This window comes from Phoca vitulina, unplaced genomic scaffold, assembly GCF_004348235.1.
Source record: "Phoca vitulina isolate PV1807 unplaced genomic scaffold, GSC_HSeal_1.0 scaffold41, whole genome shotgun sequence".
In the NCBI taxonomy this organism is placed as follows: domain Eukaryota; kingdom Metazoa; phylum Chordata; class Mammalia; order Carnivora; family Phocidae; genus Phoca; species Phoca vitulina.
The window spans coordinates 5,659,847-5,682,308 of record NW_022589744.1 but is presented as its reverse complement, the minus strand read 5'-3'; the positions used below and the strand labels follow the sequence as shown (position 1 = coordinate 5,682,308).

General features: G+C 45.3%; 2 protein-coding genes across 3 annotated transcripts in view; one reads left to right on the top strand and one right to left on the bottom strand.

Moving 5' to 3' along the window:
* ARSG (arylsulfatase G) overlaps positions 1-22,375 on the bottom strand; it is a 100,776-nt gene extending 78,401 nt beyond the window's left edge. Inside the window, exon 1 of the mRNA XM_032429443.1 lies at positions 22,317-22,375. The gene's annotated coding sequence lies outside the window, so the exon portion shown is untranslated. The remainder of the gene's footprint in view (positions 1-22,316) is intronic.
* SLC16A6 (solute carrier family 16 member 6) lies at positions 138-18,460 on the top strand. 2 transcript variants are annotated; one of them, XM_032429446.1, is made up of 6 exons: positions 138-174; positions 7,233-7,471; positions 9,863-10,006; positions 11,339-11,467; positions 13,844-14,659; positions 15,774-18,460. In XM_032429446.1, the coding sequence occupies exons 2-6, from the start codon at positions 7,240-7,242 to the stop codon at positions 16,022-16,024; spliced, it is 1,572 nt and encodes a 523-aa protein (XP_032285337.1). In that variant the 5' UTR covers positions 138-174; positions 7,233-7,239; the 3' UTR covers positions 16,025-18,460. The 2 variants fall into 2 exon arrangements, with proteins under 2 accessions (XP_032285337.1, XP_032285336.1); XM_032429445.1 differs by lacking the exon at positions 138-174 and adding an exon at positions 338-499.
* Positions 22,376-22,462: the final 87 nt, after the last annotated feature.

The following is a 22,462-nucleotide window of genomic DNA, read 5'->3' as shown; positions in this document are numbered from 1 at the left end:
ACCTTCCGTGACCCCCAGCCCGGGCCCCGGGCGGGCGCGCGCCAGGCGCGGCCCCGGTCCACGTGGGCCGGCGCGCGCGCGCCAGGCCGGCCCCCTCCTTGGCGGCGCTCGGCGCTCGCAGCACATGGTCGGCGGCGGCGCGCCCCCGAGGCCGGCGGAGACCGGCTGCAGCCGGTATAGGATAAGGGATAGGCAGCGACGCGGGGCCGGGGCGCGGGCAGCAGCACGCAGGGTCCGGGCGCACGCAGCCGGGGTGGGGGGCGGGGGGAGGGTGTGGCCGGGGTGCCCGAGGCGCGGCCGTGGGTGGGGGGCCGGGGCCGGGGCGCTGCGGGCCGGGTGCCCGGTGCTCACCCGCCGGAGCCAATTTGCGGTAGGCTCGGGCCCACGCCCTAAGGGGTTAAACCTTTCTCATGTTACCGAGCGGCTTATAAGGAGGGGGAGGCCAAGCCTCCGCCTTATTGGGAGCCTTTTGGGGTTTATTCTCTTCCCTTCTAACTTGGTGAGTTGGTTTTATTATTTTACATGTTTAAAAGTTTGATTGTGGGGTGTGGGTTTGGTTTTTTTTTTTTTTAATCTGTGTTGGGAGTCTTATTTATTTATTTATCTTTTTGGTGGGGGAGGCGGGAGGAGACCACTTCACATCTTAACATTTTGGAGAGGTTATTCTGAAAAATATTCTGACAGTTGGGAATGCCCAGGGCCACCGGGATGACGCGCTCTCGCCAGTGTGGGCAGCTGAGAGTTGAACGCCCGTGGCCCTGGCAGTTGGGGTCCGGAAAATAGCTAGAGGCAGGCTTGGTTTGGAGTGCCCCCCGCCCCGGGTTAGGGGCTTCAGGCCATCGGGCGAGTGGGGGGAGCCCGGCTCACCCCTGCGTGGATTTTCCGCATGAAGTTGCCTGCGCGTCACAAGAGCGAAATGTCAGAGGTACCTTCCCCAGGCTCGCGCGCGCGCGCTCGCAGGCTGGCCACTGAGGCAGCGCGAGGGCAAGTGGGAATCCCTGTGCACCCCCCCTTGGCACAGGCACCCGGGGCAGCCAGCGTGACCCCGCAGAGGGAAGGCAGGGACTGCCCTGCAGAGCGCGCGGGTCCTACACCTTGACCGTGCGAGCTGTCAGCGCCTGACGGCTGGTCCCGCTCAACTTCCAAGGTTCCCGTTTGGGGCTGCCAACCGCAGGAAAGCGCCCGAGTGGCTGAGCAGTTCCGTAGTGGCGGAGGATGATTTTGCAGAGGAAATGGGTTCTTTCCTTCAGGGTTTTTTTTTTCTTTGCTTTGCTTTTTTTCTATTCTTTTAAAATGAAACCCCCCCACTCTCCCCCGGCAGACAGGTGACAGAAGTTTGTTAGGTGGCACGGAAAATGTCACCCAACGCGGGGGGCGTTAGTCTTAGACAAAGCTCCCCAGAGCCAACTGGGGAAGAGCATTACAACTTGACAACCTGGAAGCTGGTTTTGTTTGCACCGTTAGACACGCCGTGCCATTTCCTTCTTGCGGGAGAGGGTTTCCACCCTGGGAATGAGATTTCTCAGTAATCTTACTGTTGTGCAAATCATGAGTGTCTCATCTGCAGAAAAATACCAAGTGCTTATGCTGAAATTTCTAAGCGATGCATCCTCCCATGTCCCAAGCACCATTATGCGGCATTTTTGGGGTCAACAATACATCCTGCCCCAGGGATAAAGAAATACCTCTTCTCATAGTTAAGGGAAGGGTGGCCAAGATAGAGAGTTCCAGTTTGTAAATAAACAATGCAGCCAAGTGGAAAAGCTCCTTCTGTCTTAATGAGTACCACTAACTGTGAGTTTTCCTTCTGTGGTTTCCAAAAATGGACCTTCCTCAGTGGAACTCCTGAGGAGGACACTTAAAGTAGGGGTTCAGGTTTCAACATCATGGTCTTGTAAAATGGGGGAATCGGTGGTAGCCGATGACTCAGAGCTGCTGAGGCAGACCTCCAGGTTAGGCTGGGGACTTTTTTTTAATAGAGAATTCAAATGAACTTCACCTAAATGCAGACTGGTTTTGACAACTGGGGCTGGAAACAACTTGTCGAAAGCTGTTCTCTCTGGGCTACGCCTTTCAGAAGAACAGAGATTGGCAGGGCGTTTGCCGAGAGGCTTGGCTTATCCCAGCAGTCACCACCATTTCGATCCAAAGGCTGCATTTTGGACTTTGCTCGGAACAGACCCTGGACTGACACTCTGATGGTCTATAATAATCCAATATTTTGCATTCTGGATGCCCCCAAATCCAATCTTTACTCAACAAATGGAGTCACAGTGAAATCCCCAGGTAGAGCCGATTTCCGTGCCTTGGCAGAAGCCTCATTTATTTAGGGTTAAGACAACCGAATACTCACTGGAAATACTCCAAACTGCCCCCGTGTATTTGGTCATTGTATTTCCTTTGGGGAAACATGAGGGTGCAGGTGGGTTGGCTGCCAGGAACCCCCGTTATAGAATTTTACAGTTGGGAGAGCCCCTCAAGTCCGTGGTGTCTAATCCCTACTTTACAGATGATGAAATTTAGGGATTAAGTGATTTCCCCAAGATTGTGCAGCTGGTTAATGGTAAACAGACATTCAACAAATAATGCCTGAGGGCTTCAAGACGACAAACCCATGGGCTTTGCCCCAAAGGGCTCGAGAGTTAAGAAGGATGAAAGTGTAACTCAGAGCAAGTCAGGCTCAAAAGCTGTGCTAAAACCGCAGATTCTTAGGACAAGGCGAGATCAGAGATGAGGAGCAAAACTCTCCTACTTACCCGCTGACAGCACAAAATCAAGGAGCAAAGTGATTCGGCCCCTCAGGATGCCTCACCAGTTAGACCCCCACGTAGTAAACCAATTTCCCTTTCTGTAAGCTAAGTTCACATCACCAAAAAAACCGAACCAGACGGTATTTTGTATTCTGGAACTCGTAGAAGCTTCTAAGTAACTGAGTTCAAAATTCAGGCCTTTGTTTCTAGCTTTGTGGAGGTGGACACTTTTCAGCCAGTTGGCCTATGGAATGAATGGACGTATGAAAAAGGAGAGGAGACCAGGAAAGGATTTATTCTGCAAGCAGGGACTCCCTCACTTGCGTTTTATAAGGCTAGAGCAGGGCCCTGCTTCAGCAGCACGCCCAGACTCCTACTTTGTCTAGGGAACTTTTATTGAGCACCTACTACGTCTGAACACACTGCCAGGCTGTGGGTCTGGAAGGAGCTGCCGATCACCCTTCTAGGCGCTTGGACACAAGAGTTTCTCATCCAGTATGTTTCAGAAACTAGGTTATTTTACGATTATTCTAGATTGTGGTCTTACCCTCAAAGCTAAATACAATAGGACATGCGATGTTTTAGGATGATAGAGGCATAACGTTTGGAGGAAGAGTGGGTTTGGGGGTGTCACCTTCCCTTTATGATGTTCCCAGTAATGATAAGAAAGCTTCTGTTGTCCAGAAACCTAACAGTGCAGGTGAAAGTTCTGTTAGGATCTTGCTTCAGGAGAGTAGCACGGATGTAAAGCAAAGTTTACAAAAACAAAGGCATCGAACACCCAGAGGGAGCTCAGAAAGTCCACAGATGAGAACAGTCAAGTCTTCCATCTAACCAGCCACCGCAGGTCAGGTCTAAGCAGGGTCCAACTACTTTTCACTTCCATTTGCAAGAACCAGCTAGCATTTGCACTTTCCTGGTTGCTCCCAGGTTCCCTGGGCCACCAGGTTTGGCCTGAGGAATCAGGAGATTCCACGTATTCAGATTGCGTGCTGAATACAAGAGTATGAATTGCCAAAGCAGAATGGAACCTTAAAGAGCGTCCAGGCCAACCTCCCTTAACTAATGGAAGTCAAAGGAGTTTTTGTCTCTGAAAAGCATTCCTCACAATCTCTACCTAAGACACCCCCTTCTGGGCCTTTTCAAATGATGTCCCTTACACTGATAAGGCAGGACCCCGGGAGGCAGGAGACCTGATTCTGGACCCTTTAGGTCAAGTGCCTTCTCTTGGGTTTAGTTCCTCCCCCTTTGCAAAATGAGTACGATTTTACAATGAGATGGACAAATGAGCTCCAAATCCCCTTTCCGAGTTAACATTCCATAATTGTAACACCACCGGGCTCCCGGTTGATGGGAACCCCACCCATGTTGCACGTCCAAACCACAAATCATAAAGGGCAAAGAAAGAGTGAGGTAGGCACCCATCACCAGAAACTTCTGACGATGGATAGGTAACCCCCTCTTCATACAAAAATGGCAATCTTGTCCTACATGCAGTCCCAATGTAAAGATTCTGTCTCTTGATCCCGTAGTGGTTTTAGGCTAGAGAGAAATTTCTGTCTCTTTGGGGCCTTGATCAGTTTTATGCCAATATGTCTTTATTCAGGTTGGTCCTGAGCCCTAAGGTCATCTGGGCACCCTTCTGGGTTAGAACAATCGCGCCAATAGGTCCTTGGGCTTGGTTACCACTTAGCCTAACTGCCTGTTAGAAACGTGCTGAGCTCTGGAAGGACATGGCAAATGGTTTTACTACGCATTTCAGGCTTAGGATTCCTGTCATTACCATCAACAGAGATTTAAGTCCATAGAGACAGAGACCATCCGTCTTGTCTTTCACTGGAGTATCTATCCCTGGTGCCGAGCATAGGACCTGGCCCCTCATAGGCACTTTGTTGAAAAACTAAATACCAACTGTGTGCAGGGTCTGGAGGTGGGAAGGGAGAAGAAGGTACAAAGAGTTCAAGGCCCCAGGATTTGTTTTCCTTGAGCTTATAATTTAATTGATCAAATAAGATAAACACATATAAGTAAACAATACCCCATTACTAAGGGATACGTATCACACGAAGAGAACCCCCTAGGTGAAGTGGGTCAGAGGAAGCATTGTGGAGGAAGGAAGATTTGATGGTCTGGGGCCTGACAGGTCCTGCTGTAAGGGGGGGCACCTAGCCCCCCAGGGTGGGGGGTTAGCGGGAAGGGTGTGGCAATAGACAAGGTGGTTAGGGACGGGAGGGCAAGGAGGAATCCATTTGGACCAGAGCCTGAGTCAAGTCTTAGAACTGGAAGCGAGAAGGCTACAAAGAGAGGGTGGGGTCCAACGATGAAGGCATTGAAAGCCAGGCTAATCCCTGGGTTTTATTTATCCTTCAGAAAGAGGAACGCCACTGAAAAAGACTAAGCAGAAAAATGTCATAACAGTGCAGCATTTCAAAGAGATTAATCGTACTGGACGCACAGAGCCAGTTAGGCTAGTAAAGGAGTCTGGGGCTCCACAAGGAAAAGCCCAAACGAACAGCCTGGTGGGGGGATGAACTAGAAGGGGTGAAGCTAAGGACCTAAGCTGTGGGCTCATACCACTTTCCCCCCACTCTCCCCTCCACCTCTCCCTAGGGATAAACACTCAATACTAGATAGACCCTATTGCTGAGAAGTACTTTTATTTTTGGTCTTCTAGATCTTAAGCCCAGCAATGTCTCACTCCTCTGCCCCCGCTGGCTTCATCTTGGGAGTGCATTTTGAAAGTGTAATGAAGGAAGGGCGTTGTGAAAACCTCATTTGGGGGAGGGCTCCCCACTTCCATCTTAAATCAGCTGTTTTCCATGTTGGGGAACACTACTGGCAAAACTGTTCTGTCGATGCTCAGCCTACATCTTGAGGCATTTAACTGGCCTCCCCCGCTTTGCAAGTGCTCTCAGGAAGGACACACTGACGCACATCAAAATGCAGAGGTCTCTGCTGCAGAGAGCATAAGCTTTTTTAAGCATCTTATGCCCTATTTCATTCAATCAAATATTTAACAGTAAAGGACAGAAAGTGAGTACACTGTCCTTTTAGAGACCCAGGCCACGGTGGGAACGGCACCCTCGATAGGATGAACGCTACTGAGTTAGGTCAGATTTGCTGCTTTTTTAAGATTTACAGAGTAAACTCAATATTAGATCCTAATCCCAAAACTTGGCAAGTCGACTGGATAGATGGGGTTGTGTCCTCTTATTTTTCAGTTGCCCTGCATTATCAATAAAACCTGCCTTAGTACTTGAACACAAGTTATGGCCAGGAAAAGGACACTCACACATCCTGAAAATTCACCTGTATACAACTGTATGATTGTAGAGAATTCTTAAATTCAAGTGTTCTAAGACCATGGACTCATGTATTATTATAGATATTAATTTGGGGTTGGGCTAAAAACACATCACTGTTTCTTTTATTTTTAGTTTTTTACTTTTAAAAAATTATTTATTTTTTATTATGTTCAATTAGCCGACATATCACTGTTTCAAAGTGCATGTAATTGCAGGGGCTCTGCAAATGAGTGTTAGAACCCAGTGGGGAAGACTCAAGTTCACCCATCCTCCCTCCAGTGTTAAATATAGTGTTTCCCCTTACTAGTGGTGTTTTGGGCACAGGTCTATTTTTCTCTGATGTTTGTTGCAGTTCAAATGGAAAAGCATATTAAGGTCAGGGGTAACTTGGTTAGGTTAACTGGCTGCCCAGGGCCCTGCAAATTTGTAGTGCTTTCTTTGGTCACTGTATTCTAGAGTATTTGTCAGTTGCTGATACATCAAGTAGTGATCAACTCTGAGGAATTTACTCATGCTAAACAAACTCCCAGAAGACAGAGTTCTCACATGTAGGTACATCCACGGGGGACACCAGATCATAATCAGACTGACTGAGCGAGAAACGGGATCAATGATCTGAATGGCTGGTAGCATCAGGCAGAGATGCATAGGGTATCTATAGGATGTCACAAACACTTATCCCATAGAAGGTGCTAGATGGAATGTCAGTGTCGGCCTCTTAGCCTCCCAGTTTCTAGGCTTCATTTCTGATCAACATGCCTTATGATCAGTTCAAGCTTCCTTTACCTAACTGGTCTTCAAGTTCAAGGTCAGCATCAGTACTTGGGTCTGGTGGCCATTCTGTGTCCTTTGGGCTGCCCCTACCTATGCCGTTCTGATTCCTTTTGTTTGTTTTTCCCATTTATTGTCACAGCTGGGAAGTCTTACTTCCCAATTCTTCGGGGCTTCCATCTACAATACAAATACAAAAGAATTTGGAAGTAACACTCCCCAGCTGTGACCATTAAATAAATACGTAACTGTTATCCAAAGACTTTATAGTAACTGCACATTATTTAAATATTCATCACCCTAAGAAACATGGTACTTAGTTTTTGTCTCTTAACGTTGGCTGAAGAGCAGCAGAAGCATCAACCCTATTGCTGGTCTGAATTTTTTTTTTAATTTTTTATTTCAGATTAAGAATGACCCAAAAGACATCACAGCTTTGTTCCAGAGCCAATGTTTATACTCAAGTGCCTGATGGAGGATGGGGCTGGGTGGTAGCTGTCTCTTTTTTCTTCGTTGAAGTCTTTACCTACGGCATCATCAAGTCATTTGGTGTCTTCTTTAATGACTTAATGGACAGTTTTGATGAATCTAATAGCAGGATCTCGTGGGTCATATCAATATGTGTATTTGTCTTAACATTTACAGGTTAGTACCTCTTTGTTTAAACAACATGTAACCATGTACCCCTTTTCATTGGCTTAACTACATAATGGTACCCATCCTGTTTGCGATGAGTTTCCTTCTATGACCTGTGGGCCCTTTCAAGCCTCAAATAAGTAATATGGTTTTCAGGGGTTTGGGGATGGCAAGAAACAAGAGGTGCCGAAGGAAAAGGCCTTATTTGCCACCCCGATGGCCTTCAGTGTATACACACATGCATTAAACACCTACTGTATGCACACTCCTAGGATATGGTAGATGACTTTGAGGCCAGCAGTAAACCTCCATCGTGTATAGTCATTTTCTAAAGATGCAGCAGCAAAAGCACTTGGCATCCTAGGCTCTGGTCTCATAAAAACATGTTTGGCAAACAGGCTCAGCACATGAAATGTGGGTACATGACGAAGAACGAGGGGGTGTGAAATAGGATACAGTGTAAAGTGACAAGCCTCATTCAGAAGGGATGAATTCCAGACACCTGCTTCCCTAAAGGATTTCACTGGCTGGCCACCGTGCAGAACTCCCACGTCCAACAGCTTCAGAGAAAACGGGGTTTGAGTATAACTTGTAACATGCTCATTCTCACTGGGTCCCCTACGGGCCTGATTCTCACGACGGTCCATCCGTCTGCCAGGGGCCACACCGAGGGCTTCTGAGAAAACACGGCTACTGAACTCACCTCAGAAAGCTAACGGGGCTGACCTTACACTTCCCTGACTTTATCCTAATATCCTGCCAATGGAACTTTTACCTCTGCAGTTTTCTTTCTTTAATTCTAGTTAGTTTTCAGCCATAAAATGTCTTAAAAGAGGCAGCTCCCCTGTCCTTTCCTATCGAGTAACAAACTTCTCTTACTACTCCTAATACTCTGTCTTGCAAGCTTCACGGAAGAGTTCCTAGTTCGGGTTTAACTGAGTATTAAGATACTCAATTTTTTAATTGTGGAAAGTTGACTTTCTTGGAGAGATAACTGAAGTGAATTAGAACTAAAATTTTACCTTTGGTAATCTAAATAAAAAGAAAATGCCAAAGCTTTGCTTTGAGCTCTTTTATAACCAAAAATAATACGGTCAATAAGAAATGTCCAGTTAATACTATTATACCAGAAAATAAGTCTCTTAAATGCTATTATTATAGTAGTTAATGCTTTGAGCCAACATACTACCTAAAGCTGATGAGAGTGGTTTCATTATGAGCTATATTCAATATTGGTTTATATTCTAGTAACATAGAGTTATAGATGCACCAACCCCAACAAAATTTAGTCCTTTTTTCCCCTCCTCTATCCAGCGTGTTCTGTGCTGTGCTTTTATCCAATTCTCAAAGGTTCCCTCATCTCTGTATATTCAAGTCAGTATCAGGGTCAGCCTAAGTAACATACCACCAGGAAACGAATTTATCAGACTTAAATGTTCTTCAGGATATGGAGTATAGAAGCTAAATGAATGATAATCCCTCAGCCACTCGGAATTATCTATCCTATGGCTATCCTCCTTTTGGGGTGTTCAACAGAGAATTCACTATACTTTCATATCATTTTCAGAAAAGTCAAATGAAACTGAGCTAGAAACTGACCCAAAATGGAGCTTTTTAAAAAAAGAATCCAAAGCAGTGACTGTAGAGAAAGGAAATGATTCAAGCCATCATGGGAAAGCCCATTTTTATGACAGAATAACATACATTAAATGCATATCTAACTTTATAGGTGCTCATGGTGAATTTACATCACTTTCATCTAAAAATATTGCTGTAAGTTTTATACTGTTATTCTGGCTTTCTCTTTAAGAAGCCTAAAAAGTACACTGTCCGGTTGAGCAAATATAACCATTGTGTAAAATGCATTATATATCGCACATCATCTTTTCATGTTCAAGACTTAAAAGAAGGAATCTTGTTTTTTAAAGATTTTTTTTATTTGTGTCTAAAAGAGGAATAGAGGGAGTGGGGGGGGGGGGGGGGGGGGGGGGGCAGGCAGAGGGAGAAGCAGACTCCCCGCTGAGCAGGGAGCCCCACACGAGGCTCGATCCCGGGACCCTGAGATCATGACCTGAGCCCAGGCATCCCAAGAAAAGGAATCTTAAGAAAGCTAACGCTTATGCCTTTGGAGTTAAAATATCACATTATGGAGGCCCCTGGGTGGCTCAGTCGGTTGAGCTTCTGCTTCTTGCTTTCAGCTCAGGTGCTGATCTCAGGGTCATGGGATCGAGTCCTGCGTCCAGCTCGGTACTCAGTGCGGGCTCTGCTTGAGATTCTCTCTCCTTCTCCCTCTGTCCCTCCCCCTGCTCTCTCTTTCTAAAAAATAAATAAATAGAATAAACAAATAAATAAAATCTTAACATAAGAAATAAAATATCACATTATGGTCCTTATCTGCAGCTCCCCTTTCTGCTGTCCTGAGCACCCGTTTCGGACACCGTCTGGTGGTGGTGGCAGGGGGCCTGCTTGTCAGCACAGGAATGGTGATGGCCTCCTTCTCCCGGGAGCTCTACCACATGTACATCTCAATCGGCATCATATCCGGTAAGTGTTGCTCCCAGGCTTGAAAGAAATACCCAATCTGAAGAACAAGGAAGGGGAAGGAGGGGGTGCAGCCCAAAGAGTACTTCTGTCTCCCTTTCTCTGTTGTTTTTTTTTTTCTTTGAAATTAATAGTGTCCCAGATCAGTGGTTCTGAACCAGGCTGGATGGACTCCAGGGGATATGGGAACCTCCTCTCAGTGCCCCAGAGTTTCTTTTTTTTTTTTTAAAGATTTTATTTATTTGACAGAGAGAGATACAGTGGGAGAGGGAACACAAGCAGGGGGAGTGAGAGAGGGAGAAGCAGGCTTCCCGCTGAGCAGGGAGCCCAATGCGGGGCTCGATCCCAGGACCCTGGGATCATGACCTGAGCCGAAGGCAGCCGCTTAACGACTGAGCCACCCAGGCGCCCCTGCCCCAGAGTTTCTGACGGGCTTTAAAAATACATATATTTACCCATGAGAAAGATAACTTCTCTTTTGCATGAGTTTGCAGCCGAAAGGCATCATTTTCATAAAGTAAGATGTGAATTTCTTTAGCGGGTACTTCCACAGTGGGAATGCGAGGCTTCCAGGACATAGGGGAGGGTGCAACAGAACTCTTTTCCCTTTAAAAGGAGTCCACACGTTACTTACAGATGATATACGTGTTTAGTGAAGATTCGCACTTTTCACATATTTCTGCACTTAACAAAGTTCATTGATTTCCAAATACAAGTCTTCTTTAAAAACTATATTCAATAATAGTCTGTCCATTGTGAATTATAGAAATTGTTTTGATGCAGAAAAATAGGGGGAAAAAAACAGAAAACAGTTTTATACTCCTAGCATCCCAAAAACAATGGTTACAGCTTCTCTAGACCTCTAATGAAACCTATTTTATTTTATTTTTTGTTACAGCACCTTTTTTTCCAGAATGAAATTCTTGGCTCCCAGAACTTATGATTTAAAAAAATAAACACCCCTCCCCCACCAAACAGTTTATAATGGCAGCTTCTATTTCCCCTTTTGCCCAGGAATTATTTCGGAAATGGACTGTTTGGATTTCCAAGAGATTAGATTGTCTGGTTGTTAACTTTTTTGGTATTATTTTCAAATTGTTATGCACTGTGACCAAAGTCCATGTTGGCACCTAATCTTTTGGAAAAGCAAAAATGTCTTTTTGACATGGCACAGAATATAAAAAAACTAAGTCATCCCTAAAAGTACATACATACATACGTAGGTTAAATTAAATACTAAAACAAAAATAAACACAAAAATCCCAGATCTTTGAATGCACCCTTCTGGGATCAGTCGGTACGTGCTTCTGACTGCTCTTTCCCACTTTCTTTCAGGTTTGGGATACTGCTTTAGCTTCCTACCAACTGTCACCATTTTATCTCAGTACTTTGACAAAAAGCGCTCTGTGGTCACTGCACTTGCTTCCACGGGAGAATGCTTCGCAATGTTTGCTTTCGCCCCAGGTAGGCGGACTGCGGTAGTCCACGGGGGCCGATGGGCTGGGGGAGGCCGCTCAGCTGCTCCTGCCAACAGTCGGCTGAGGGCTGACTTTAACTGTATTCACAGGGAAAGATTATTTGCCTTCTCTCCTCCAGCGCATTTGTAGGATCTGTCCTCCCTAATCCCAATTTAGGATTTCAGACACTGTAACACTAATCCAAGTTGACATAAATAGGAAGATGCAAGACACATATTCAGTGAGAAGCCCTGAAACATCCGTTCCAAACAAAATAAATAAGATAATGATTTGAGATTATTCATATTATTTCTCTCCTTCGTTAAACGTGGATTTAAAATATGCTAATGAAGTTACTTCAACGTGGATTTAAAATATGCTAATGAGGGTAGTTTTATTATCTGTGTGTGGGTAATCTTACAGCAAAAAAAAAAAAATTTTTTTTTGAGAAAGAGAGAGAGAGAGCACACGCGTGCGTGCTCATGCACAAGGGGCAGAGGGAGAGGGAGAATTTCAAGTAGGCTCCACGCCCAACCAGACGTGGGGCTCGATCTCACGACCCTGAGATCGTGACGTGAGCCAAAATCAAGAGTCGGACGCTTAACCGAATGAGCCACCCAGGCGTCCTCACAGCAAAATTTTATCCCTGGTTTTTTTGCTACCTCAACATCAGTAGGTGAATTACACTCTAACAGGTAGTGGACGGTTAACCTTGGAGACCCAGATTCATTTCTTTGCCATTTCTTGAAGAATGTGTCAGTGGATTACACTGTTCAAAGGAGATAATGCAGAAGTATTTAGGGGTGACATGTCCTAATGTCTGAAGCTTTTCACATGGTTCAGAAAAATGAATGTGTGTGTGCATATAAATATATAGGAAGACGGGCAGAGAGAGAAAGAGGAAATGTTAATTAGTGAACTTAGGCAAAGGGCAGACAAAGCACATAGGTATCATTCTTTCCGTTTTGCTGTCCGCTTGAAATTTTTCAAAATAACATGTTGAGGGGAGCGTCAGTGCTCTGTGAATGCCCTGAGGGTGGAAACTGTATCTTGGTCGACTGTTCCCTAGCACAGGGCATCTCGCTGGTACCCGGTAGGCGCTCAAGAAGTGTGAAATGGAGAAAGGAAGATTGTACCCACTTTTGCTGGATGAGTGTAAAGCTTTTCCAAATCCCCAAGCCTAGGGCGCCTGGCTGGCTCAGTGGGTAGAGCTTGCGATTCTTGATCTCTGGGTTGTGAGTTCAAGCCCCACGTTGGCCGTGGAGCCTACTTAAAATAAATAAATAAATAAATACCAAAAAAAAAAAGTGCAAAACAACCCTAAGCCTAAAATATTTTGCAATTGGAAGTTTGCCACATGAATGGGAAGAATGGGAGGCATAAAAACATGCTATAAGAGTAAATGCCCCCTCCCCACTACTTCTAGATACCCAGCTTAGCATGTCTTCATAGACATGCTCTCAAAGAATTAGACTATAATAAAATCCTACTGAATATCATTTAACCTTTCTGGGTTGATTACGAAGATTACTTTCAGGGTCTTGCGAGACCTGCATTATTCACTTGTCACTGTGGGGCTTTATGCTTCCTCTGGCCGTCACCCCAGCCTCACCTTCCCGTGTCCAGCAGCCGAGGACCCTGGTCAGCAGCTGAGGACCCAGCTTCCTGGCAGGAAGGAGCAGGACTCGGGTAGTTAAGCACAGTCTGCCGAGGAGAAACCGTAGAACCCTGGCATCACTTAATTCTGGGATAATCACGAGCTTTTGGGGTCTTCGTTTATCTTTTTACTTAACCCATCACTACTAAGGATCATGAGTGCAGGGACAGTGATCAAGCTCAGAGGTGGGAAATTCTGTTTTTAAAAGGCCAGACAGTGAATACCGTAGACTTTCAGGGGACTATGAGGATCTGTCAGAACAGCTCAGACTTGCGGTCACGGCCAGAAGCCGCCGCTTGGCCCATCAGCCGAATGAGCGTGACTGCATTCCAGGGGAGCTTTATTATCAAAGACAGGCGGTGGATTGGGTTTGGCCTGCAGGCTGCTATTTGCCAAACCTGCAAGTAGGTCACCAGCCGATTTCAGGTCTTAGGCCTCCACCTTGCAAAACGCACCCTCCAAAGCTCTTTTGGAGACCTCGGGCCACCAAGCGTGGCTTTATCGCTAACCATCACTGCGCCCATTTTCTCCTTCCCTGGCTCCTAAGAGCATCAACACCTAGGATAGAGGATATAGGGCAGGTGGGCTGCATTCGCACTGCTGAGTAAATTTTTACAGCAGTCATGACAAGTCTGAATCCCTGTTTCGGCTCGGTATTCTCCCCTGGGTCTTGAGTCTGTTTCTGACCTTCGATTTTATTTCCTCTCCGCTCCCACCTTATTCAAGCAATCACGGCTCTGAAGGACAGCATCGGCTGGAGATACAGTCTCCTCTTCGTGGGCCTGCTGCAGCTGAACATCGTTGTCTGCGGGGCGCTGCTAAGACCAATTATTATCAGAGGACCAGGGTCCCCGAAAGCAACCACCCACGAGAATCGGAAAGAAGTGCAATATATGCTCGAAAATGAGAAAACACGCACCTCAATAGACTCCATTGACTCAGGAGTAGAACTAACTACCTCACCGAAAAATGTGCCTAGTCACGCCAACACAGAACTGGGGCCGAAGGCCGACATGCAGCAGATCCTGGTGAAGACCAGCTCCAAGCCCAGCGATAAGAAAGCCCCTTTATTGGACTTCTCAATCTTGAAAGACAGAAGTTTTATCTGTTACGCATTATTTGGTCTTTTTGCAACACTGGGGTTCTTTGCACCTTCCCTGTACATCATTCCCTTGGGCATCAGTCTAGGCATTGAGCAGGAGCGAGCTGCTTTTCTGTTATCCACAATGGCCATTGCCGAAGTTTTTGGAAGGATCGGAGCTGGTTGTGTTCTCAACAGAGAGCCCATTCGCAAGATCTACATCGAGCTCATCTGCGTCATCTTACTGATGGTGTCTCTGTTTGCCTTCACTTTCGCGACCGAATTCTGGGGTCTCATGTCATGTAGCATCTTTTTTGGTTTCATGGTTGGAACAGTAGGGGGTACCCACATTCCGCTGCTCGCCGAAGACGATGTCGTGGGAATCGAGAAGATGTCTTCTGCTGCTGGTGTGTATGTCTTCATTCAGAGTATAGCAGGACTGGCCGGACCACCCCTTGCAGGTAATTTAAATACACAAAAAATATGTACCCTTGTCTACTCTTGCCTTATGAATTGTGCTTGCTTCTTGTTAGAGTTTAAAAAAAAAAAAGACTGCTTTTTATAGTCCCATAGAATTTCAGAGCTGGCAGGATTAGAGATTACCTGAGCCAACTCTCTTGACTTACATATGAGGAAATTGAAGGTCAAAGCAGGGCAGCTAACAATCATATGGTAAATGAGTGACCAAGTCGGGATTAGAACGCGCGTCTGCAGTCCAGGCTACCCTGGGCTTTTTGCTAACATCTTGCCTTGGCTGTGCTAGAGGGGACCCCATCCATGTATCACCCCATTACCCTCTGACTTTGGTACAGCAGCCCCGAGGGACTTTTGTAAGTCACCTGCCCTTCTAAGTAAGGAAGGGTATGAGGGAACTGGGCACAGAGCACACTCTGCAAATACTTAATTGATTACTACACAATATTTCTTGTAGGAAGGACTTGGGTGTGCTTCATACCTTGGCCCTGAATATGTCCTCAAAAGTTATATTACGAGGGAAACCCTACAACATTTTAAAAGATCCCTGAAGTGAACCCAAGTGAAAATAATAAGGCTCTTCCTTCTGTTCAAAATATTTCCTTCTCAAAGAAGCATTACAGGGGCGCCTGGGTGGCTCAGTTGTTAAGCGTCTGCCTTCGGCTCAGGTCATGATCCCGGGGTCCTGGGATCGAGCCCCGCATCGGGCTCCCTGCTCAGCGGGGAGTCTGCTTCTCCCTCTCCCTCTGCCCCTCCCCACCATTCGTGCTTGTTCTCTCTCTCTCTCAAATAAATAAATAAAGTCTTAAAAAAAAAAAAAAGGAAGCATGCCTCTAACTGTCCCAAGTTTTATTCTCCACGAGCACAGATTAGCCCATGAAGAGCATGCTAGGAACACGGTGGCCTCCGCCGTATTTGTCCTGACTTATTTCTTCTCCCCAGTCCGGAAAAGATGCCCACCTTCCACACTCCTGGTTCTTTAGCGAAAGCCGAGAAGGCGAAGCCACGGAGAAGCTTCTGCCCTCGAGGGGAGCCTGGGTGAGCGCGGGGCTGTGCCCATGTCGTGCCCATGTCGCTAACAACTGCCGTGCTCTCCCCCAGGTCTGCTGGTGGATCAGAGCAAGGTGTACAGCCGCGCCTTCTATTCCTGCGCGGCCGGCATGTCCGTGGCCGCCGTGTGCCTCGCACTCGTGAGACCGTGTAAACAGGGACTGTGCCCGTGTCACCCTGCGGGCCAAGGACAGGCGGAGAGTCCTCGCGGGAAAGCTCTACAGGACATCCCCGAAGACTTTCTCGAAATGGACCTTGGGAAAAATGAGCATAAAGTTCACGTGAAAATGGAGCCAGTATGACAGGCTCCCCAGGAAGGGCCACCACCCCGTCGGCTGGGGGGGGGGGGACACAGGGAGGTACAGGGGACTAGCCACTCTCCCCAGTTTTAAATCTGCATTTTAAAGGGAATGTACATGAGAATACCACCAACATCCTTTTTTTTTTTTAACCTTTTAAGTTTTCCTTTTTTGCTTGTTTCTTAAGCCAAAACAAAAACAACCCAGCACTCTTCTGTAGGTAAGTCTGGTTGCATTCGGTAGCAACACAGAGATACAAAGAAGGACCCTGTGGCTCACATTCCAGTTTTAAAATGGTGACGCGAATTGGTAAAGTGGCTTTTAAGAGCTCTCGCATGTGATAAAAGGCCGTCTTACGAAAGGACAGCTAGCCCAGGTCACTGAAGTGAAATTGGCCACTCCAAACAAACAAACAAAACTTAAATCATTTTGAAAATTTCTCGTTTTCAGAAATATGAGCAAATTGCTTAACACCCCTTGGAAAACCTGAGGTCTCCATTCACAAACAGTGGCCTCTCCGTTTTTCAAATATTCCGTGGGAATGAAGTACAGTTTAAGACCAAACATTTGGCGAATAAACAGAAATTAAAAAAAAAAAAAAATCTGTAACTTGAACTTCATCAATGTGAAGATTACCACTTCTTTTTATGGCCAGTCATTACCAGAAGTATTTCAACACAGAAGATAGAGAATGGCATTCAAAAATGCGTTTCCTGTTGCTTTTAATTATTCAGAAATATGTGACGGTAGTGTCCTTAATTTAAACCTCTATTTATTATTAAGTTATTCTAGGATGATTAATCAAAAGAAATAAAATCTGAGACCTAAGCATCATTTTTACCTCCTTTTTGCAGTCCTTTAAATGCCTCAAAGAATACGTCTTATCTTGTAAAGTCACTCTCATAAGAGGGCCAAGTTGTAATGATCCTTCAATTTGATTAAAGGCCACCTCTGTTATTTGAAGGGGAAAAAATAATCGCCTTAGCTTTTTAAAATAATTTGTTTTATCACCTAAGAATACTTGAGGATCTCCTTTGATCGGAATTATATTTCATTGAATCGTTGAAGCATTTCTGATTTTTTTTTAACAGCTAACTGTTGAAGCATTTCTGTATTTCACATGGGGTAGCTGAGACATGTATTTTTACCATCATAAGTTACAAGTTGCGATTTACATCGTATATAAACCTTGATTGCTCTAAGTTGCCAGAGTTATCAGGTAACTGGTTGCTGTTGGTTTGTTTTGTTTGTTTGTTTGTTTGTCTGTCTGTTTTTGGAATTACACTACATGTATAAGTATTTCTCCTTTTCTCATTTTTCTGTAAAGAGGGCAAGTGTGACTACTTACTTATATGTACTGAATCTCACTCTCCAGGTGATGGTCGCTCGCTGCTCCATCTTTTATTCATCTTTACTGTTAATTTATGACAACTCAGGGGGAAAAATATAACAAGCCTAGTTTGGTTACAGGTACACACAAGCTTGAATATTTCTCTGCACTGAAATGCAAGTGGCAATAGCTCATCACCACCTGCTACATTTTGTATAGCATTTTATCAGCCATAGAAATAGGACAATCTGGAAAACTCTGGGGGGTGGGGGAGAAAACGACAAAGTGTCTGTCGCAAACAGACACACCTAAATCAAGGTGGATGTAGCAAATCTCTGTCACGGCTTGAGAAGGACTTTGAGCATGTGGCGGTTTTGCAAACTTCCATAACTTAAGCACTTTACAACATTTTTTACTATGAATGTTCAATACAATTGAATATTTATAACTGATCTCTGAGCAACCAGCTCTAAGTCCATTCTGTTAACTGCATGGAAAAAAAATGTATGCCAACTTAAGTATGTCAATAATCTGGTTTTAACTGTTTGGAAGAAAATCAAAACAGGATTGCTGATTTGTTCTGTATTCGTGACATTCTGGTACTTCTAGATTTGCAATAAATGTATGGCTTTTTTTTATGTAGAGACTGATTAGTTTTTTTATAGGCTCCTCGGCATTCGTTGTTTGATCCAACTCAAGTTATAAAAGCTCAAGGAAGATTCACTTCAAATAAATTTTTTTTCACTTTTCTGCAAAATCTTTTACCTCTACTGGAGACACATAACCATTTCCAAGAAGTGTTTGTTGAACTTGGTTGTTTCTTAATGAAAAATATATGAATGAAATGAGATCGTGGTCACCACATAGTAATAGCTAAGCCTATCAAAAGTAATAAATAGTGAAGACTATCTATATCCAGTTATAGACTAGTCCTAAGAGCTACTCTAACCTCTAAGTGAACAGCATACTCTCCATGCCAGGGGTCAGCAGACTTGTTCTGGAAAGGTCCAGATGGTAAATATTTAAGGCCTTGTGGGCCATGTGGGTTCTGTCACAACTATTCAGCCCCACGGCTGCAGTGTGAAAGCAGCCAAAGACAAAATGTAAAGTCACGAGCATGGCTGCTTCAATAAAAATTTATTGATGGATACTGAAATTTGAATTTCATCACGAAATATTATTTTGTTTTTTTTTTCAACCACATGAAAGTGTTTAAAAAAAAAACCCAAAACCCTATTAGCTTGTGGTCCGGAAAGAAAAACAGGCAGTGGGCTGGATTTGGCCTGCGGTCTGCAGTTTCTGACCCCCTGCTCCATGCATCTGCGACCCTGGAAGGCTCAGGGCCACCAGCAGCACCTCTCTGAAAAGGAACGTCCTGACCCATAGGAAAGGATCGTTGTGGTCAATGTGGCTTTTAGATCATAGGTGCCAGAGACAGGAAAGATCAAACAGCTGATGGCACGTTAATTACAAGTTTTCATTTCCTGGGATTAAAGAGATTCTGCTCCAACCTTGTTGACTTAATAATGTTTCAGTCTAAATGAAGACTACTTCCCTCCCTAAAAGTAAAATTATTCCAGTGGTAAAAATGAGTTAAGATCATGTGCTCTTTTAAGACAAATGCACCCTTTGTGGATACAATGTTTCCAAGCCTTTTTAACAAAGTTACCAGTTTTGTCCTCCTGTAATGTGTAATGTACCTTTTGTACATTTTTTGTCTTTCCTGCAGCTTAATACCTGATGATAACATAGAAAATAGGACCCGTGTCAGGGTTCCCATGGCCCAGTTATCCATTCAAGTCACCTAAAGGTATTTATTACATTTAGGTTTTCGTACTCTTTCTCAAAAATATTCAAAATCAGAAAACAATCATTGAATGCTTATTTTAAAAAGCTCCCAAGTATCAGGCTCGCTAACAGGGATTTAAAGTTCAGAGACCATTGCTTTTAAAATTTTAAACGGTTATAAGGTTTACTTGAAATGACCAAGTTATTTATTTTGGGGGAGGGGGCAGCAAAGAAAGGTTTATTGAGCGATAGGAAAGTGATCAAGTGATAGTACAAAGCTCCCAAGGAGGGAGGGGACCCGAGATGGTTGCCAGAAACGACAAATTTAAAGACAATTCAGACTTGTTATGTCCTAGAAGGTCAATCCTATAAGTACAGTAGCATTGAGAAAAGAGAAGCTGGACTTGTTTTCGGATTTGTCTTTGATAGAGATGTTAATCAAAGGAGGGCTGCAATCACCAACAGGTGGGCCAGCCGCTGTATAAGCAAGGAAACTAGCTCCCCCTGGTGTTCAGCTTCTGTAAGGGCTCCCCGGGGTGCAAAGAAGAAAAGGGCCAAGTTTCAAAAACACACAACCCTGCTTTTCAAGGGAGAAAAACTCTCACATCCAAATCAAAATTACTTCAGTGACCATGCATTTCCTAGAGGGAAAAGTGGACAGCAAACTGATATTCCAGAACATTTTATCTATAAACGCGTTTTAAATAGAGCTCAGCAAATATTATGGAGAGAAAATACACATTGTAGCCGTGGATTTATATTATTTAGATACCTTTCCAGCAACTCAAGAAAAGCACGCCAACTGTCCTAGCAACCTACTCCCCTAGAATTCAGGCAAAACTGTAAGCACCTTCTCTACACTGACAGTTCCTGTTCTAGGATCCGACTGTGCAGCTGAGCTCCAGACTCACACAGGCCCGTGTGACAGCACCTGGTGCCAACTAGGCATTTCCAATTTCACATGTCCTCAGCAGAACTCTTGACCCTCCTCCCCAAACCTGCTCCTGCACAAATCCTATTGACTTTACTTTCTAAATATACCCAGAACCTGCTTTTGCCAATTCTACCAGTACCCCTGATCCAAGCCAGTATCGTCTTAGCTGGATTATTGCAATCATCTTCTAGCTGGTTTGCCCAATTCCGCTATTGCTTTGATTTTCCTGCTTTAATTTTCCATAGAGAAGCCTTACGATAATCCTTTGAAGGCACAAATCAGTCACGACCACATTTAAAACCTAAAATCCCTAACAATGGGTTCTTCGTGAACTTCCTGCTCTTTCTTTCTTCCTTGCTCCCTGATACTCTAACTGCACTGGCCTTCTTCTTGTTCCTTGAAAACACAAGCCTCATGCCTTAGCATTTTTCCCTAGTCCACCCTTCCCTTTGACGTGTGCATGATGTGACCCTGCAATTTGGTCTCCTCCAAATGTTCCTGAGGAGGCATTCCTGACTCTCCTATCCAAAACAGTCCTTGTTTCTACCCCTTACTCTGAAAACAAAAGAAAAAGTTATACAAGTATTTGTTTTCATTCATTAACCAGGTCTCCTCCATTTGCACCTTAAGATAGTGGGTTTTTGTTTGTTTGTTTACTGCTACTTCCCAGGCTTTGAGCAGGGCCCCGCACAGAGTAGGTGGTGCTCCAAAAATACTGTTGAATGAATGAGTTCATTTCTCATTGGCTTTTTCAAGAGGAAAGAACATGGTACTGATTTACAATTACAGCCCAAGACAGTCTGGTGCTGCTAGAAAGCAGCTGGGTGGCCCCAAGACACTGAAAGCACTGTGATCCAAGCCTACTGTCCCAACAGCTGAGGATGGGTCTCTAAGTGCCCTCAAGAGTGCTGTATGAGCCAATCAGCTGTAAGGAAGAAAACATAGATCCATCCGAGACTAAACAAACATAGGGAAGAAATTATCCCGAGGGTAGGTGTGCAGATGGAGGGCTCAGTTTTAACATATTGCTGGAGCAGATTTTGTTTTAACTTAACCTATTTTCTAGTAGTCTTTTTTTTTTTATGATGCCTTTTTTTTTTTTTTTTTTTTTTTTAATGCCTCCATGGGTAGCAAGTGCTTTTCTGGATATTGAGTCTCTTTTTTGGTGCTAAGGCAGAGTACATGGACTGATTTCTCTGACTTTGAGCAACCCCAGATGGCCCCACTTCAATAGAAAAGAGGTTGAAAGAAAGTTTAATCTTGTAACTCTTCTATAAACAATCTGGGAGGGGAAAAAAAAACCGGTTAGGTTTCTGGCTCCTGGTATTTTACTTATGAGGTCATGCAGCAGAGGGAAAACAAAGCAGAATTCGTAATTAGGGAGACTTGGACCCGGTCCATCTTTGCCATTGGTGCTACTGAGAACAAGTTTACTTCGCTACTGCAGGCCTGTGTCTTCACATGTGAAATGAACTGAGCAAGATCCACATTATTAACACTCTACAGTTCTGCATTCCAAAAATGAAAACGCGTTTAGAGGACAGACCAGGCCCTTGGCAACTGGAGACGGTAAAAAAAAAACAAAACAAAAACAAAACAGTGCCGCGGGGAATAAACAGCAAGATCTAAAAGCCGGTCCATCAATACGGACTCTGTGGAGTGTTCACATCCTCCCGGCTTGAACGCCAACTCTCACGGTACTGCCAGAAGACACGCAAAACCTTTTCCTCTAAAAAGCCTTTCCTATGAATTCCTATTAATTCAACTTCAGAGGTGCATCTTGCCGTGAGCAGCAGAATCGGTACTAAGCTAGAGGGGCGCGGTGCAGCCCCGTGAGCCCCGTGAGCCCCGTGAGCCGCGCGGGGCCGTCGAGCCCTCGCCATGCGGCCCTCCGAGCTGAGAGGTGCTCTCATTGTCAAGTGCACACTGGAGTTCGGACACGTAGAATGAGAGGTGAATGTAAACTCTCTCCATTTTTATATCGACCACAGGTTGAAATGGTAATATTTCGGATGTATTGGACTAAATTAACATGTGTGACTAAGCCTAATCTCACGTGCCCTTTGCTGCACGAGCTCACGTGGCTCCCAGAAACGTTAAGATGACATCTGCGGCCCGTGCTCTCTTCGTAGGGGACGGTGCCGCTCTAGCTTAGGGACCAGAGCCGCGCAAGGGGCTCAGCCGCGGCCTCCGGGAGCCAGCGCCGCGCACACGCGCCCCCGAGCCCGCTCGCTCGCACTCACTGCTCCGCCGCCCGCCGCGCCGATCTTGCCAGCTCCCCGCCGCTCCTGCGCCCCCTCGCCCGGGAGGCTGCGCTGCGGGCCGGGGGCGCGCGGGCGCGGCCAGGGGCGCGGGCCGGGGACGCGCCGCGCGGGCTCGCGGCGGGGCG

What these genes read in the sequence shown, in the direction of transcription:
- SLC16A6 (XM_032429446.1), top strand. Translation starts at nt 7,240, where the DNA reads ATGACCCAAAAGACATCACAGCTTTGTTCCAGAGCCAATGTTTATACT. An exon ending in ATTTGTCTTAACATTTACAG is followed by an intron (nt 7,472 to 9,862) that starts GTTAGTACCTCT and finishes CCTTATCTGCAG; the next exon opens with CTCCCCTTTCTGCTGTCCTG. An exon ending in AATGTTTGCTTTCGCCCCAG is followed by an intron (nt 11,468 to 13,843) that starts GTAGGCGGACTG and finishes ACCTTATTCAAG; the next exon opens with CAATCACGGCTCTGAAGGAC.